This window comes from Sarcophilus harrisii, chromosome X (assembly GCF_902635505.1).
Source record: "Sarcophilus harrisii chromosome X, mSarHar1.11, whole genome shotgun sequence".
Lineage (NCBI taxonomy): Eukaryota > Metazoa > Chordata > Mammalia > Dasyuromorphia > Dasyuridae > Sarcophilus > Sarcophilus harrisii.
Window position 1 is genome coordinate 80600859 of NC_045432.1, and position 17352 is coordinate 80618210.

General features: G+C 45.5%; 1 protein-coding gene across 1 annotated transcript; it reads left to right on the plus strand.

Annotated features, from left to right (window-relative positions):
• Positions 1–10661: 10661 nt before the first annotated feature.
• Positions 10662–15888, plus strand: LOC100934041 (transforming growth factor beta activator LRRC32-like). Its single transcript, XM_003774968.2, has 2 exons — positions 10662–10837; positions 13058–15888. The coding sequence occupies exons 1-2, from the start codon at positions 10700–10702 to the stop codon at positions 14966–14968; spliced, it is 2049 nt and encodes a 682-aa protein (XP_003775016.2). The 5' UTR covers positions 10662–10699; the 3' UTR covers positions 14969–15888.
• Positions 15889–17352: the final 1464 nt, after the last annotated feature.

Here is a 17352-nt window from a genome sequence, read left to right on the forward strand (position 1 = left end):
CAGGGAGAAGACAGTGTGAGGAAAGATAGGAAAGTGCATGATCTGCACTGGTGTCAGTGAGACCAAATGAATTTTGCTTAAGGTTAATCCTGCTCCTGGAACCCTTGAGTCCATTTCCTTCTACCTCCACTAGCATCTTACTCTAACAGTCATTCTTCCTCTCTCAAGAATCCTCAATTTCACCTTGAGGTCTCACTTCATACCCCTCAGATTGACTAAGGATCTCTGTAGAGATCCTAAAAGAGGGGAGGAGAGGGAGAAAAATTTGGAACACAAGGTTTTGTGAAGGTGAATCTTGAAAGCTATCTTTGCATGTATTTGGAAAAATAAAATACCATCAAAATAATACTAATAAAAAAGGAGCCTCAGCCTATTCAAGGCCACTGGTTCTTTTCCGTTTGTCTGCAAATGTGCTTGGGTATCTCCGATTCTGAAATAGTCTTCCTTTGATTTACTCTACCTGGTTCCTATCCCATTTTCCCCACGATCTCCTTCATTGCTACTCTTTGGATACTATTTACAGGCATGTTTTCGCTACTTTGTTGCTCGCTACTTATTGCCAATTCTTTTCCCACTTTTGAGATTTCTCTGGAATTTTGCATATTGGAACCAGTCTTGAAATCTGAGTCTTTTTTTCAAAGTCCAAATCTTCCTTTTTTGTCACTGTAGTTCGGGGTACTGTTGCGCACTCCCTCCTCCTGATTCCTTGGTTCCATGGGGACCACAATTTCTTGGTCTTCCTACCGGTCTAGCCAGTAGGCTTAAATATATGCTCCATGGTCTTTCCTCTGCCCGTTTCCATCCAGGGACGCTCTCTTAACAGGGTTCTGCACTCAGGAAGCTTCCCCTACCATCTGTTTCTCCCCATGACTTCCAAATGAGGCCCAATCTTCTCTGGGGCCCAGGCTTATCTGTCAGGACCACCTCTACCTGAGGGTCTTATTAGCACTCTAAGGGAAACAGAGTCCCAAAGGGTTCTTAGCTTTCCTAAGCTTACCTGAATCCATGGGGAATTCCTTCCCCCTTCCCCCTTCTCCTTCCTCCAGTAGACTCTAGCTTGTTTTTTTACTTTGTATTTTTTACGTGATACAGTGTATGTATATATATATGTATATATATATGTTTATATATACGTATATATATATGATACTTAAGAAATGCATTGTATAAAATGAAAGGACTCCTCCCCCTCTTCCAAAAAAAAAAAAAAAAAAAAAAACTTGCTTCCCCCTCTCACTTTCCTGATGGCCCCTTGGTTCCCACATTCATAACCAGAGCATTATTTTAGACTCTTGGCGCTCCCTTACCTCTCATATCCCATCAGCTGCCAAGCATCCCTCTACTACATCTATCTCCACAGCTACCACCTTAGTGGCTGACCCTCCTGAAGACCAACCATAGCCAACTGGGTCCTTCCTTACTGTCTCTCCTTCCCTTCATTCCAGGTAGGTCTCCCAAATCCAGCCTGTCCCCCTGCAGGTGATTCAGTCTGTCACCTGCTGTGTGAACAACACATCTGAGCAAGTCACTTTGCTTAAGAAAAAATGAAAAACCCCAAATGTTCGTGGGTCCTCATTACCCGCTGAGTAAAAGGCCTTCTTGCTAACGCTAGGATTTTGCCTCTGTTGGTTACCTTCAATTGATGCAGTTGGTTTTCATGTGTATAGAGTGGTTTGTCTGTTGTCTCCCCCCCTTAGGCAGGTACTTTTTTTTTATGTCCTGGGCTTGGCACCCAGTGGGTACTTAAGAAATCTTATTATCTGACTCTATTATCACTTTTCCAGGCTTATTTATATCATTCCTTTGTGTGTGTTCTCAGCGCCAACCAAACTGAATCCCACTCCACCCCTGTATATATATATATATACATATATGGATACAGAACAGATACAAAGTAATGATTTGCAGGGAGATACTCGAGAAGTTGGGACAGTGAGGAAAGCCTCACTCAGAAGGTGGCACTTGACTTCAGACTTAAAGGAAATCAGGGAGGACAAATCTTAGTTCAGAAAGAAATGCATTCCAGGCCTGGGGTGAGGGGGGGGTTGGGTTGTAAAAAGGCAAGGAGGTGGTAGATGGACTGTCATTCAGACCCCTGGTTCTGAATGAAAATATAGACTGGTTCCCATCCTATATGAAAATATAGACTGGTTCCCATCCTATACTTCTGCAATTAATGTATGACCCTCAGGATAGAACTTGACATTCATCTCTTTTTAAATTTCAAATACTTAGGGCCCTCAGATCTTCCGAGCTCAGCAGGGCATTACATTATTTATTTTTCATTTTTTTTTTAATGTTATAGGTGTATAACCTATATTAGATTGCTTGCTATCTTGGGGAAGGAGGAGGGAGAAATCTTTGCAGCTCAAAATCTTTCAAAGATGAATGTGGAAAACTATCTTTACATGTAATTGGAAAAAAAGAGAATTAAATAAAAAAATCCTAAAAAGGAAAAGTTTTAAAAATTGAGTTCTAAATTCTCGACCTTCCTCCAGCTCTTCCCCTACTCAGTGAAAAGGCAGGGGAAAAAATCAAGGACACATGTGAAGTCAAGCAAAACATTTCCACATTAGCCATGTTATAACAACAACAATAACAAGGCAAGAAAAAGACAGTGAGAAAAGTATGCTTCAATCTGTACTCAGTGTGTTCTCTTTTTAGAGGTGACTACCATTTTTTATCATGGGTCTTTTGGAATTGTCTTGGAGGATCATACTGATCAAAGTAGCTAAGTCTTTCACATTGATTATTGTTACAATACTGCTGGTACTGTGCACAATAGTCTAGTTTTGCTCTATCCACTTTGCATCAGTTCATGGAAGTTTTCCCAGGCTTTTTTTCTGCAATCATCCTGCTCATCATTTCTTAAAGCACTATATATATATATATATATATATTATTGAAGCTTTTTATTTTCAAAACATATGCAAGGATAATTTTTCACCATTGACCCTTGCAAAACCTTGTGTTCCAATTTCCCCTCCCCTTCCCCTTCCCACCTCTCCTAGATGGCAGGTAGTCCAATATATGTTAAATATAGTAAAAATATATGTAAATATAATATAGGCATACTTATTTATACAATTATCTTGCATAGTGCAAAACTATTCATAATTATATTCATCATTCATATGATTATTCATAATCATATACCACAACTTGTTTATCCATTTTCTAATTGATGAGCATTCCCTCAATATCTAATTCTTTGCTGCCACAAAAAGAGCTGCTGAAAATATTTTTAAAAATTTTCTGTTTACTTAAAAAAAGAATAGAAAAAAAGATAGAAAAGCAAAATAAAACAAAACAAAAAAGTAGAACATTGTCATGTGAACATCATGGAGGATTCAAAATATATAACAAATTTCCAGTTCAAGAACAGACATGTAATTATAGAAGAAATTATATCCACGAGTGTCCAACTTTTCTTTGCTTCCTCATTGGTTGTTCTTTTGTCCTCTGCTGGGCACTTTTTGGAGTTTATTCTTTTTTCCTCTTTCATCCCCCCTTCTCCCAAGCAATCTATAGTGAAGCATAGATATATGTAATAGATCCACACACACACACACACACACACACATTCACATCCATCTACAGATCCACAGACACATACATATATCTATGTAGACACATATGTAGAGCAACAAATATACATGTCTACATATACTCACATACACACACACATATATACACACACATAACTAAACATGCCCATAAGTAAAGATGCATCTAAAACAATATTAGTATGGCTGACATATATAATGTAGATTTCTCTCTTGATTGAATTAAGTTTGTCTTTGTCTAAGATCAATGATTACTAGCCCTATTTTTTCCCCTAATAAATTCGACTCCTGATCCTATCTTCTTTCCTATCCCTGCTAACTCTTCTACTTTAATTCTGCTCCTTAATTTGTTTTGGTATTGCTTAATCTCCCACCACCCATGGACCCCTCCCTTGTCTTCTTTCCCCACCCTTTGCATCTAACTCTGCCTACCCCTCCCCCTTATTTCTTTATAGATTTTAGAGGTGTTATAGCCTTCATGGTATATAGGTAGTGTTGTCTATTGAACCCATTGCTGATGGGAGTTGGTTTTTCAAACTACTAGCCCTCTTCCTCCCTTTAATACTTCTATCTATTCTTCTTCTGCACCTCATTTGTACAAATCTTTCTTTTGAGTTACCCAGTTGCTGATGTCAGTCTTAAACACATGGTAGACATTTCCATGTAAAAAACATAATTAATTTGTCCATGTTAAGTTCCTTGAAATCAATCTTGGATACTGGCTCTTATATATTAAATTTTCTATTGAGTTCAGATTTGGTTGCAAGTCCTGAAAATCTGCAAGTTCATTGAATGTCCTTTTTTTTTTTTTTTTTTTTTTTTCAATATTATGGATAATTTGGCTGGATATGATATTTTTGGCCACAGGCCTAGTTCTTTTGATTGCCAGTATATATGATTTCAGGACTCGTGGGGCTTTACTGTGGCTGCTGTTAAGGCCTGTACAATTCTAATTGTAGCTCCAGCATTTGTTTTTTTCCCTTCCCCTTGTTTCTAGCAAAAGTTTCCCTTTTATCTGAGGGTTTCAAAGTTTGGTAATAATATTTCTATGTATTTTCCACAAAAGATTTCTTTGGGGTGGTGAGCAGTGGGCTTTTTTCTATTTCTACTTTCCCCTCATGTTCTATTACTTCAAGACAATTTTCTTGGATTATTTCTTGCCTTTTTGTGTAAAGGTTCTTTTGTTGGTCACAGATTTCAGGTACTGCAGTTATTCTTATATTTTCTTAATCTTTTCCCCAGATCTGTTATTTTTCCTCTAAGATGTTTCACATTTTGCTATTTTTTCATTATTTATATTCTGCTTTGTTATTTCTGGGTTTCCCATACTTTCACTGGCTTCCCCATGTCCAGTTCTAATTTTTTTTTTTAATTTAATAGCCTTTTATTTCAAGTTTTGCATTAACTTTCAGCATTAACAATTGCCAAACCTCATTATTAATGCTGTAAAATTACCCTTTTCCCTTAAATAAAAAAAATTTTTAAACCTCTTGTTCCAATTTTCCTCTTACTCCCCCCCCAGATGGCAGGATAAGTAGATTTAAATATATTAAAATATAAATTCGATACACAGTAAGTATACATGAAAACCGTTATTTTTTACAAAAAATTAGACTCGAAATAGTCAATTACCTGTGAAGGAAATAAAATCGGTGGAAAAAATTTGGGGATTGGAAATTCAAGTAATGGTTCTTAGTCATCTCCCAGAGTTCTTTTGCTGGGCTGCTGGTTATTCATTCCTGCTCCTTGGTATTTGTTGTCCATTACAGGGATGGCCAAGTCCATGTTGGTCATCATCTATATTATTTTAATATATTGATCTCTTTCTCTTTCCTCAGCATCAGTTCATCAGTCTCTCCAGGCCTTTCTGAAATCTTTCTGTTCATTTCTTTCTTTTTTTTTTTTAAAATTAATTTTAATTAATTTTGCCTTTTATTTACAGGTTATATGCATGGGTAACTTTACAGCATTAACAATTGCCAAACCATTTTAATGCTGAAAAATTCCCTTTTTCTTAAATAAAAACTTTAAAAAAAAAAAAAAATTACCAAACTCTTTTCCAATTTTCCCTCACCCCACCTCCCCCAGATGGCAGGATGACCAGTAGATTTAAATATATTAAAATATAAATTCGATACAAATTACTGACCAAACCGTTATTTTGCTGTAAAAAATCAGACTCTGAAATATTGTACAATTACCTGGAAGGAAATCAAAATGCAAAAATATGGGGTTAGAATTCAATGTAATGGTTCTTAGTCATCTCCCATTCTTTCGCTGGGTTGCTTTCAGTTCATTCCTGCTCCATTGGAAATGATTTGTTGATCCATTACTGAGGATGGCCAAAGTCCATCAGGGTTGGTCATCATCTAGTATTGATGTTGAAGTATATAATGATCTCTTGGCCCTGCTTGTTTCCTCAGCATCAGTTCTTCAGTCTCCAGGCCTTTCTGAAATCTTCCTTTGGATTTTCTTTCTTTCTTTTTTTTTTAAAATTAATTAATTAATTAATTTAATAGCCTTTTATTTACAGGTTATATGCATGGGTAACTTTACAGCATTAACAATTGCCAAACCATTGTTAATGCTGTAAAGATTACCATGTCTTATCCTATAAATAAAAGGCTATTAAATTAAAAAAAAAAAAAAATTGCCAAACCTCTTGTTCCAATTTTTCACCTCTTACTCCCCACCCCCTCCCCCAGATGGCAGGATGACCAGTAGATGTTAAATATATTAAAATATAAATTCGATACACAGTAAGTATACATGACCAAACCGTTATTTTGCTGTACAAAAAGAATCAGACTGAAATATTGTACAATTAGCCTGTGAAGGAAATCCAAAATGCAGGTGGGCAAAAATATGGGGATTGGGAATTCAATGTAAGGGTTCTTAGTCATCTCCCAGAGTTCTTTCGCTGGGCGTCGCTGGTTCAGTTCCTTCCTGCTCCATTGGAAGTGATTTAGTTGATCACATTACTGAGGATGGCCAAGTCCATCAGAATTGGTCATCATCTAGTATTGTTGTTGAAGTATATAATGATCTCTTGGCCCTGCTTGTTTCACTCAGCATCAGTTCAGTCAGTCTCTCCAGGCCTTTCTGAAATCTTCCTGTTGGTCATTTCTTTCTTTCTTTTTTTTTTTTTAAAATTAATTAATTAATTTATTTAATAGCCTTTTATTTACAGGTTATATGCATGGGTAACTTTACAGCATTAACAATTGCCAAACCTCTTGTTCCAATTTTTCACCTCTTACGCCCCACCCCCCCCCCAGATGGCAGGATGACCAGTAGATGTTAAATATATTAAAATATAAATTCGATACACAGTAAGTATACATGACCAAACCGTTATTTTGCTGACAAAAAGAATCAGACTCTGAAATATTGTACAATTAGCCTGTGAAGGAAATCCAAAATGCAGGTGGGCAAAAATATGGGGATTGGGAATTCAATGTAAGGGTTCTTAGTCATCTCCCAGAGTTCTTTCCTTGGGTGTCCTTTAGTTCAGTTCATTCCTGCTCCATTGGAAATGATTTAGTTGATCACATTACTGAGGGTGGCCAAGTCCATCAGAATTGGTCATCATCTAGTATTGTTGTTGTAGTATATAATGATCTCTTGGCCCTGCTTGTTTCACTCAGCATCAGTTCATGTCAGTCTCTCCAGGCCTTTCTGAAATCTTCCTGTTGGTCATTTCTTACCGAACAATAATATTCCATAATATTCATATACCACAATTTATTCAGCCATTCTCCAACTGATGGGCATCCACTCAATTTCCAGTTTCTAGCCACTACAAAGAGGGCTGCCAGAACCATTCGTGCACATACAGGTCCCTTTCCCTTTTTTATGATCTCTTTGGGATATAAGCCCAGTAGTAACACTGCTGGATCAAAGCGGATGCACAGTTTGATAACTTTTTGAGCATAGTTCCAAACTCCAGTTCTAATTTTCAAAGAGTCATGTTTGTCTTTAAGATTCTATATCTCCCTTTCTAATTGCTTAACTTTTCTCCCCATAATTTTCTTGTTTCTCTTGGATGATTTTTATTTTCTTAGTTTTTTTTCTCAATGTCTCTCATTTGATTTTTAGATTATTTTTTTGAGTTCTATAAATTCTTTCTGGGCAGAGAACCATTTAACATTAGTCTTTGCAGTAGAAGCAGCTTTGTTTTTACTTTAGAGTCCTCCTCTAAAGATGAACCCCAGTCTTTCCTGTTCCCATAGCAAGTTTCTATGGTTGAGTTCTTTCTTCTTTGCCTGTTCTTTTTTTTTTCCTTTCTTCTTTTAAGTGAGAACTCTTAGTGTAAGCACCTCTAATCATGGGGTGGGGGCAGATGGTGACTCTACCTTCACTTGAAATCTCCACTTTTACTTGGAACCTAAAAATATTTTTGTACAGAAGACTATTTTTTCTTTTTCTTTGATCTCTTTGGGATCTAGACCTAGTAGTAGTAGTATTCCTGAGTCAAAGAGTATGTGCAGTTTTATAACCTTGTGAGCATAGTTCCAAATTGTTTTGCAGAATGGTTGGACCAACTCACAACTCCACCAATAGTGAATTAGTCTTCTTATTTCCCTACATCCCTTTCAACATTTGTCCTGTTAGCCAATGTGATAAGTGAAGTGGTACCTCAGAGTTGTTTTAATAATTTTAATTTCTCTAATCAGTAGTCAGTCTCTCAAAGCATTGCTCATGTGACTGAAAACTTTGCTTCTGAAAACTGCCTGTTCATATCTTTGGACCATTTATCATGGGTCTTATTTTTATAAATTAGGCTCAGTTCCCTATACACTTGAGAAAGGAAACCTTTATCAGAGAAACTTGTAAATTATGCCCCTCCCCAGTGTGTGGTTCAGAAATGGTGAGGGGTCACCATTTAATAAAAAAGCTGGAGAGATCTCTAGAAGCAAAGGAAAGTTTATTATGCCTTCTCTAGAGAAGGGCGTCCCACCCATCAAGCAAACAATGGAAGGGAGGAAGCACAGTAGGATCAACACTTTTAATCCCTAACGCAAATACCCCCTCCCACCTCTGACCCTCATCGGGAACTACCCAAGAAATTGAACTTGGCCAATAAGTACATAGTTGCTCATATTTGACTGAAATAGGGAGACAACTGATGTCATAGGAGGATAGCAGGAAGGGGACTTAGGTATGTCCTTGACTCAATGCTTAAAGTCCTTCAGGCCTACTCCAACTCTGAAGTAAATGAAGCCTTACTCGATTTTCGCAACTGTCTTGAAAGATCTCACCTCATCTCTTTCACCAGTTTCCTGCTTTCCTTCTAATTTGGGCTTCGTTGCTTTTGTTTATGTGAAACCCTTTTAATTTCAGGTAATTAAAATTTTCCATTTCACTTCCTGCGCTTTTCTCTATCTCTTGTTTGATTATAAACTCTTCCTTTATCATTAGAGCTTACAGGTAACAATTTCCATGTTCTCCCAAATTTAGTAGGGACTTTTAAAGAGGCCTGGCTCAGTCAGTTGGGCTTATCGCTCCTCAAATTGTGAGCTGTGCTGAAGGGTTCTAGCGTCTCCCCTAGCTGCCATCAAGAGCGGTAGTGAGTTCTGAGGACAGGCTACTGATCTGGGGAATGGCAGGGACCCTGGAGAGGGGAAGAGTGAGGGAATAGGAGTTTTAGAGCAAGAGACAGGGCAGAGGAAGGGATCTGGGTCAGTCAAGAAGCCCAGTGAGCTCTCATCTGCCATGTGGAGTCAGACCACTGGGTGGCATATGGAACTCAGTTATTTGTTCCATCTACTCCTACCTAACACTTGGGTGCTCCTGATGGGCACTGAGCTCAGTTGGGATGGCTCTGGTGGGGACAGCTTCAGGGATAGGGAGCAACCTAGATAAGGAGGCAGGAGACATTTGTTTTTGGATCCTGGGACTTCTCCTTTCTGAAGTGGCAGTTTCTTTTCAAGGATCCTCTCCCTGCTCTCTTAGGTACTTCACAGAGGGGGAAAGGGTGGGGGGGGGGGCAGTTTAGGCTGCTAAGGGCTAAGCTCCTCTATCCTGACCTGAAGATAATAAGGCCAATGTTCTCTGAAGAGTCTGATCCATTGCCTGAATAAATGAAGCAACAAATGCAAAAACACCATAAAGGTAGAAACTACAAGGATGATCCCTACTGTCCATGCGCTTCTGTGCTAATGAGAGAGAGGACATCCAGAAGGGAAACGAATGGGGGCCGAGGAGGACACTTTGGTCAGGAGAGCTACAGGAATCCTGACTGGGGCCATGAAGGAGTGGGAGCATGGCCTCTCCATGCAGCAACAATGATCAGGGTTCCAGATCCCGGGATGGGGAGGAGAGCAGAAGAGAAGGGGAAGAAAAGGATACCCACAAAGGGGCAACGTGGTCGTCCTAGAGATGGTAGGAGAGTTAGGAGTAAAGCCAGGCCTGGGTTGTTTTTTTTAAAATTGTGGTCTAGGAGAGTCACCAGTGAGGAAAGCAGGATCCCAGGGTGGTTGGTAAGGATCAAACTGGGGGTGGGGGTGTGTGGGGGGGTGGAAGTGGCTTAGTCTCTTTGAAGCAACCTCAGCCAAAGCTCTGGAGCCTTATCCCCACAAAGACGAGCAAAGGGCAAAGACTGAGATTCATGGGCACTCGGTTTTCAGAAGGAAGGAAACAAGCATTTATTAAGTACCTAGTATGTGCCAGCTACTATGCCAGTTACTTTCTAAATATAAGCTCATTTAATCTTCATAGCAATCCTGTGAAGTAGGTGCTATTCCAATCCCTATTTTGCAGTTGAGAAAAGGGAGGCAAACACACGAAGTAACTTGCTTAGGGTCACTCAACTAATAAGTACCTGGGGTTCGATTTGAACTCAGGTCTTCCTGACTCCCTGCCAGCCTGTCTGTCCCTCACTTAGCTCTGCCTCCTCTGACAGTAACGGATACCCAGTCGTGGCTGCCCGATCCCCAAACCCCAAGATGGGACTCCCAGAGGCCTCATTTCCTGCCTTCTCCCCATATCTCTTCCTTATCCTCCACCCAGAGGGAATTGGTGGTTTTTGACTTTCCCTGACCTATAGTGAGGCTTCCTGAGGGCCTATTTAAAATCCCCACAACCTCAAGATAGTTGGCTGCTCCGGGCAGGGGTGAGAACTGAAGGAGGCTATGAGCATGGCTTCCCAGGTAGCCTCTGGAACAGGGCCCAGCTCCCTGGGGCTCAGCCTGCTCCTGCTTCTGCTGCATCTAAGCCCTGAAGGCATCAGTGGACACTCAGCCTCTCTGCCCCCTGGCTGCCTGATGATGGTAAGGCTGCCTCTTTCATGCCCATGGTCCCTGCCCTCCTGGGTCAGCCAGGGATGGAAAACCAGGAGGATTGAGGCAAGGATCCCTTGGAGCATACACAGTGTGGGGGGAATCTGCCTTGTAGCCCTTTGGGGAACAGGAATTCTGGGAAGAAGCCTTGTTTGCTCTGGGACTGGGGTGGGGTTCCTGCCTTAGGTGAAAAGTTAACAATCCCATCCTTGACAGATTACTTGCAAGTGGCCAAAGAGCATTACCTCATTCAAGCTTCACAACTTCCAGATGAGGAAACTGAGGCTCAAGGAATATGAGTAACTTGCCCAGAGTCACAGTGAGTGTCAGAAGGGGAATCTGAAGTGACTCCAGTTGTAGCACTCCGGGCACTAGGTGGCACTACCTCTCCTAGACCCGCTTCCGCTTGGGCCTCAGGAGGCTCCTACAGCAAACCTGGGTTCCTTCCTCCATCCTTCCTCCATCCCCCCTTCATTCTCCCTCCATCCCTCCTTCATTCCTCCTCCATTCCGGCAATTGTTCACTAAGGGATTGGAAAACATCCCATTAAGCCTTTCTTATGGGAGAGAGCACCATGCATTTGCAGGGGGCTTTGAGATTTCCAAAACACTTCAAGTGTTTCCTTCAACCTACCTGGCTCTGTGCTGGGCACCAGGGGAGGAGAGGAAAAAAAATCAAAAATCTTCTTCCTGCCCTCAAAGAGTCTGTGATCTTGCTGGTGAACCCAGGTACACACACAGAACCACCGAGTCGGTGCCAAATGGCAGGAGTCCTGGTAGAGGACATCTCAGACAAGGACCGCTTTGGGCTGAGCTTTGAAGGGCGTGTGGGATTTGGGAGCAGGGAGAGAGGGCCAAAGTAGGGGCAAATAGTTGGGAAAGAGCTTGGTGGCCTCAAGGAGACCGCCTTGGCGGAAGCAGAGCGTGAATGACAGCAAAAGGGGAGGGCCGATCCCACTGTCAGCCTATTGAATTCTGGGCTGAGAATTTGACAGATGAGGCTTTGGGCCTCTTCATGAGCAGAGATGCCTCTGGCTCTTCAGAAGCTGGGCCAATTAAGGCCAAGTTAGGGAAGGCCCTGCCAGGCTGGCAAAACAGTCCCGTGATGGCTAGAGAGCCATCTGGGCATTCACAGTCACCTTCCCACTGGTTTCCTTCTGGGGGGGCCGCCCTAGCAACTCTTCCAGACCATCTGCTCAGCCAGAGCAGGGCTTCTTGACCTTTTTCTACTCATGACCTTTTCACCTGAGAAATTTTTCTGTGACCCTAGTTAGGTACGTGACCGTACGCGACCTCAGTCACACCCGGCATGCAAATCAAACGTGCACTCGTAACAGATCACAATGTCCTGACCCCCACATTCAGTTGGAAGAGCCCAAGATGGGGTTGCACACCATAGCATGGGGGGGGGGGGGAGAATCATAGTCCATGTCAATGAAACTGCAGATCCTTGGGGAAACCAGAGGCCAGACCCAAGGGGGCACCAGGGCTACCCCCAAAGCTGGTTTCTGCTTCTACTGCCCTTCTCCCTGTGGCTGTCAAGGTCAGCTGTCTACGCCCCCTACTGGTGGCGTGCAGTCACCAACCTGGGAGAGTCAGCATGTTCAAAGTGGCAGAAAAACTGGGCTCAGCAATTCACCTCAAGCTTCTGAACTATGTAAGGTCAAAGGGGAGCTCCAAAAGGAGGTTCTTGGGCAGTGATGAGAACTCGTTCTTATCACACCAGCCCCCTCGATTAGGCCCCAAAGGCCGGCCCAGCCCCTTTCCCTGCGACCCTCAGTCTTGGACCCCTTCCAGTGCCCCATCCAGGTGGCCCTCCCTGGCTTTGGCAAGTCTGAACAGCAGCGGCAGGACTGACAAAGCTAGCTCGCATTTCTGAGCACGAGTATCAATTTACAGCTGAGGAAAGCGGGCTCTAAGAGACGGGCAGCTAGGGAGTGGCTCAGCCAGGCCCGCACCCCCAGCCTTCGGACTCTGGGTTCAGGGCCCTCTCCATTGCTGCACAGCCTGGGCTGGCCTGTGCTCAGCCTTGCCTCTTCTGAGCCAACTTGAGGCTCTGCCAGGAAGCAAGGGGAGCCAGGAGCAGCCTTGAAGTCCTTTCTCCCCACTGGCCCTGCATAGGAGGAGGGAAAAGCTGACCCCCCGGGCCCCACCCCTTGGCCCCTGGCCCTGTCTCTGTTCCATCAGATCCTCAGGACTTCTTCTCTTCCAGGGCCTGCTGAAGGCATCCTGCCAGGGCCTGGGCCTTCGCACGTTCCCAACAGCTTTGCCTTTGACCGTAGCGCACCTTGACCTCTCTCACAATCGCTTGCAAGTGCTACAGGACAACGCCACGAGAGACCAGCCAGATCTGCGTCACCTGGACCTCCGGGGGAACCAGCTAGAGGGGCTCGCCCCAGGCTCCCTGCTGCCCCTGCGCTGGCTCCACGCCCTCGTTCTGGCGGGCAACTCCTTGAACCGGCGCTACGTGTCCAACAGCCAGGCACTATGGCCTCTGAGCCACCTGCGGCTCTTGGACCTTTCCGCCAATCACCTGGAGAGTGACATGGTCTCTTTCTACGTGGCCAATCGCAGCTCCTTGTGGAGCCTGGATCTCTCCAACAATCTCATCACCCGCCTGGCCCGCAGTACCTTCCTGGGGGCCCCCAAACTGCTGGACATTGACCTCAGTGACAACTACATCCTGCAAATAGAAGCTGGAGCTTTTGAAGGCTTGCTGCAGCTGCGGGAACTCTCCTTAGCTAGAAACTCCCTGCACTGCATCTCAGATTTCAGCCTCAGGGCCCTGTGGAGACTCAACCTGAGCTTCAATGCCCTGCAGTTTTTTGCCACTGAGGAAGGAAATTGGAGTTACCAGCTCCAGGTGCTGGACCTGAGCCACAATCAGCTGAGGGCCATGCCAACGCCTTTAGCCTTGCCCCATCTCCATCATCTCAACCTCTCAGACAACCGCCTGACCTCCCTGGGGCCCCACAGCCCGTCCTCACCTCGGGACCCAGAGATGGTGCCGACCCAGAGTGCCTCTGACCCGGCAGCCGACCTGCCTGAGCTCACTGACCTTGACCTCAGTAGGAACCAACTGGACAGGCTTCCAGTGGGCTTCCTTAGCCAGCTGTCTGCCCTCCAGAGACTCAGCATGGGCTGGAACTGTCTCCAGAATATGTCGGTTCAGCAGCCGGGCCCTGGGCCACCTCTTCTGTCTCTGAGGTCTCTGGATCTCCAGGGGAATCGGATTCAAACTTTTCCAAGCTGGGTCTTTGAAATTCTGCCTGGTCTCAGAGCCTTGGATTTGGGAGACAATGAACTACAGCTGTGCGCAAGACCCGAGGCGGGCCGGGCCGGGCCCTTCCAGGGGCTCCGGCAGCCCTTCGGCTCTGCCTTCCACCTGAAGCACCTGAGCCTGAGCAGAAATGGGCTGCGGCGGCTGTGTGCCACCCGGTTGCCCCCTGCACTCTTGTTCTCTCTCGATCTCTCGGGCAACCCAGGGCTAGCGTTGGTCCCCGGTGACTTCCGGGGCCTGCAGCATTCCTTGCACGAGCTCTCCCTCCGAGGGAACGGCATGGCAAGCGCCCACCTGGGGCTCCCCTGCCTTTGGGAACTGCGGGCCTTAGACCTCTCGGGCAACCAGCTGGCTAGCCTGCCCCAGAGCCTCAACTGTTCCCCATCTCTGCACAGCTTGGACCTGCGCAGAAACCTCCTCCAGGCCTTGGACACAGAGGTCCTGGGTGCCCACCTTAGGTCTGTGTTCCTTGCAGGCAACCCCTTTCTCTGCTGTAGCTTGGGCTGGCTGGCCACTTTGGCCAGTGCCAACGTGAGCGTACCAGACTCAGAGGAAGCCTGGTGTGTGTACCCAGGCGGGGAGCGGGGCTCCAGGGCGCCCCTGGCCAGGGATCACAGTCACCTCTGTAACCGGTGGCAGTGGCGGGGAACTCAGGCCGGGTGGGTGCTTCTGGCTGTCATTGGCCTGTTCCTCGGCAGCTGCGGAGCGACCGCCCTGCTGCAGAACAGTGGGAAGCTGCCCTGGGCCCGGCAGCTTAGGGCCCGTCCAAAGCCAGAGCCAGAACACAAGCCCACTTTGGGTAGGGAGAGTGTGGTGGAGAGAAGGGAACCAGAGCAGAAGTAGAGGCAGGCAGGAAAGGCCCTAGTAAAGATCAGCTATACAGGCTGCTTCCTGTCCACACTTATCTCGGGCAGCTCTTGTCGCCCTGAAGGCCTCCAAGGGATCGAATTCGGGCCTTCATTTGAGCTTGTGTATATCCGGTGAGCCCCCTAACACGAAAGCTTCTGGGAGGGCCCGGAGACCCTCTGGAGGACGACGAGTTCATCCTTGGTTCTTCCCCTCCCATCCCAGGAGCCACAGAATGGGGCTCATTTTAGGGACTCTGCAGAAAAAACACACAAAACATTCAAAAGGGTCCTGGTCTCCCCGTAAGGACTCAGACTAATCGAACGCCGAACACGAGACGACGGCAAAGCAGGCGATCCTCTCCTCCCTCCCTGATGAGTCCCGGCCTGGCCAGAGTCCTATAGGGTCTCACATTATACAGAGCGTCCTCAAAAGGGAAAAGCAAATTGTCCCCCTTTCTGGACCCTTCCCCACTTCAGAAAGCAGAAGTTGCTGGAGCTGCTGGAGATTCGAGGCTCCGGCTTCCAGTGAGCCCCAGATCTTGGGCCTAATAGTGCTTCCGTGAGGTTAAGGACAGAGGAGACTTTGTCCTTGGTGTTGCTCCACAGTCTCCATAGCTCACAGCAGGAGGGGAGCGGGGCCAGGTCAGAGTTTATTTTCGTCTCCATATCATGGCTTAGTCCCTTGCTCCCCTTTCAGCTCTAGGATGACCTCCATGGTTATCCTATATCTTCTCTTGGTTCAGTCAGTCAATAAGGATTTATTTACATATTGACAAGAAATAAAAATCTTTACGTATTTACAATAAACATTTGTTTACAACATAGTGTCCCTTATGTGTCCGAGAGATGCTACAAAGATAAAATCAGCTGGCCTTGGATTGGATCCAGCAGATGAGAGAGAAGTGAGGAACTGAGGATGCTGCCCGGGTTCTGAGCCGCCATGGAGAAGTTAGGAAGAGGGAGGCAGTTTGGAAGGGAGACGCAATGAGATCACTTTCGGACAGGTTGAGTTTAAGATACCTGTGGGTGGGGGCAGCTAGGTGGTGCAGTGGATAGAGCACCAGCCCTGAAGTCAGGAGGACCTGAGTTCACATCTGACCCCAGACACTTAACACTTCCTGGCTGTGTGACCCTGGGCAAGTCACTTAACCTCAAATGCATCAGGGAAAAAAAAAGATAACTGTAGACTAGCCAGTTTGAGATGGCCCGTAGGAGGCCCTCTCCATCTCTTTGCTCTGGAGAAAGAAACACCCTCTTGGTCAGAAACACCCAGAAGCTTTGGGAGTTCTGCTTGTCATTTAGCAGCTCCCCTGTTAGATGAAGTGGCTCCCCTTGCATTTCAGAGGCTCAGAGGCCAACTCTGGGATAGAGATGCTTCCAGGGAGAAGTAGTGGAATGCAGTTCCCAGATGGGTTCCCCACTGACCTTGGGAGTAGCCAAGGGGATTTGGTTTATGGAGATAAACAGACTGGCCTGTTAAAATCAATTAACTGCAAACATTTATTAGGCACCCACTGTATACCATGCACTGTTTGAGGCACTGGTGATACAAAGGACAATGAAAGAAACAGCACCTCCAGCCAAGGAGCTGACATTCTAAAGAGGGAGACCACAAGGGCACCAGGTGGCCCTCCACGGGCTCCTGTGAGCCCTCTCTCTTGGGACGTGTGTGTGTGTGTGTGTGTGTGTGTGTGCACCTGTATGTATCCATATGTACGTCTATTCCACATACAGTGGCTGGGAGTTTCCATGCCTCTGGTGCCCAGGCTCCGAGCCACGTGCTCCATTTACCAAGCAGAAAGAGGGCCGAGCTGCTCAGTTGTCCCTGTCTGTCTTCCTGCATTTGCACATACTCCCACTCTCTGTCTCTCCTCACCCCATGGATTCAGTCCAGACAAGGGGGCAGCTGCTGTCCCCATGCCTAGCCTCTTGGGGGTACTCCGGTGCCCTTCTCATAGAGTCACGGAACATCAGTTAGGGTTGGAAGGGACCTCGTCATCTGCCCGGAACCTGCCGTTCTGGATGAGGAGAAGCCTTCGGGCAAATCTCAAACCTTAGGGCAGAGCAGAGATCTCTTAGTCACCCAAACCTACCTTGTACTTGTGAGCGGCTCCAGGAGCTCATTTGACGTCAGAAAATTCACACCAAAGGGGAGGCCGCTGGGAGCAAGGTGAGTTTTTAATCCCAGAGATCGTACACCGTGACAGCTCACCAGAAGACTGGGTGTTGCCAAGGCTCTCATCTCGGTTCAGTGTCAGGAAAACTTGCTTAACAACAAGAGCTATCCTAAAGTGGAGGGGACTGCTGGGAAGGGGCTGGGGGTGGGGTCTTCCAGCGGAGAATGAATGCCATTTTGTTGGATATCGTTGGGTAAAGGGG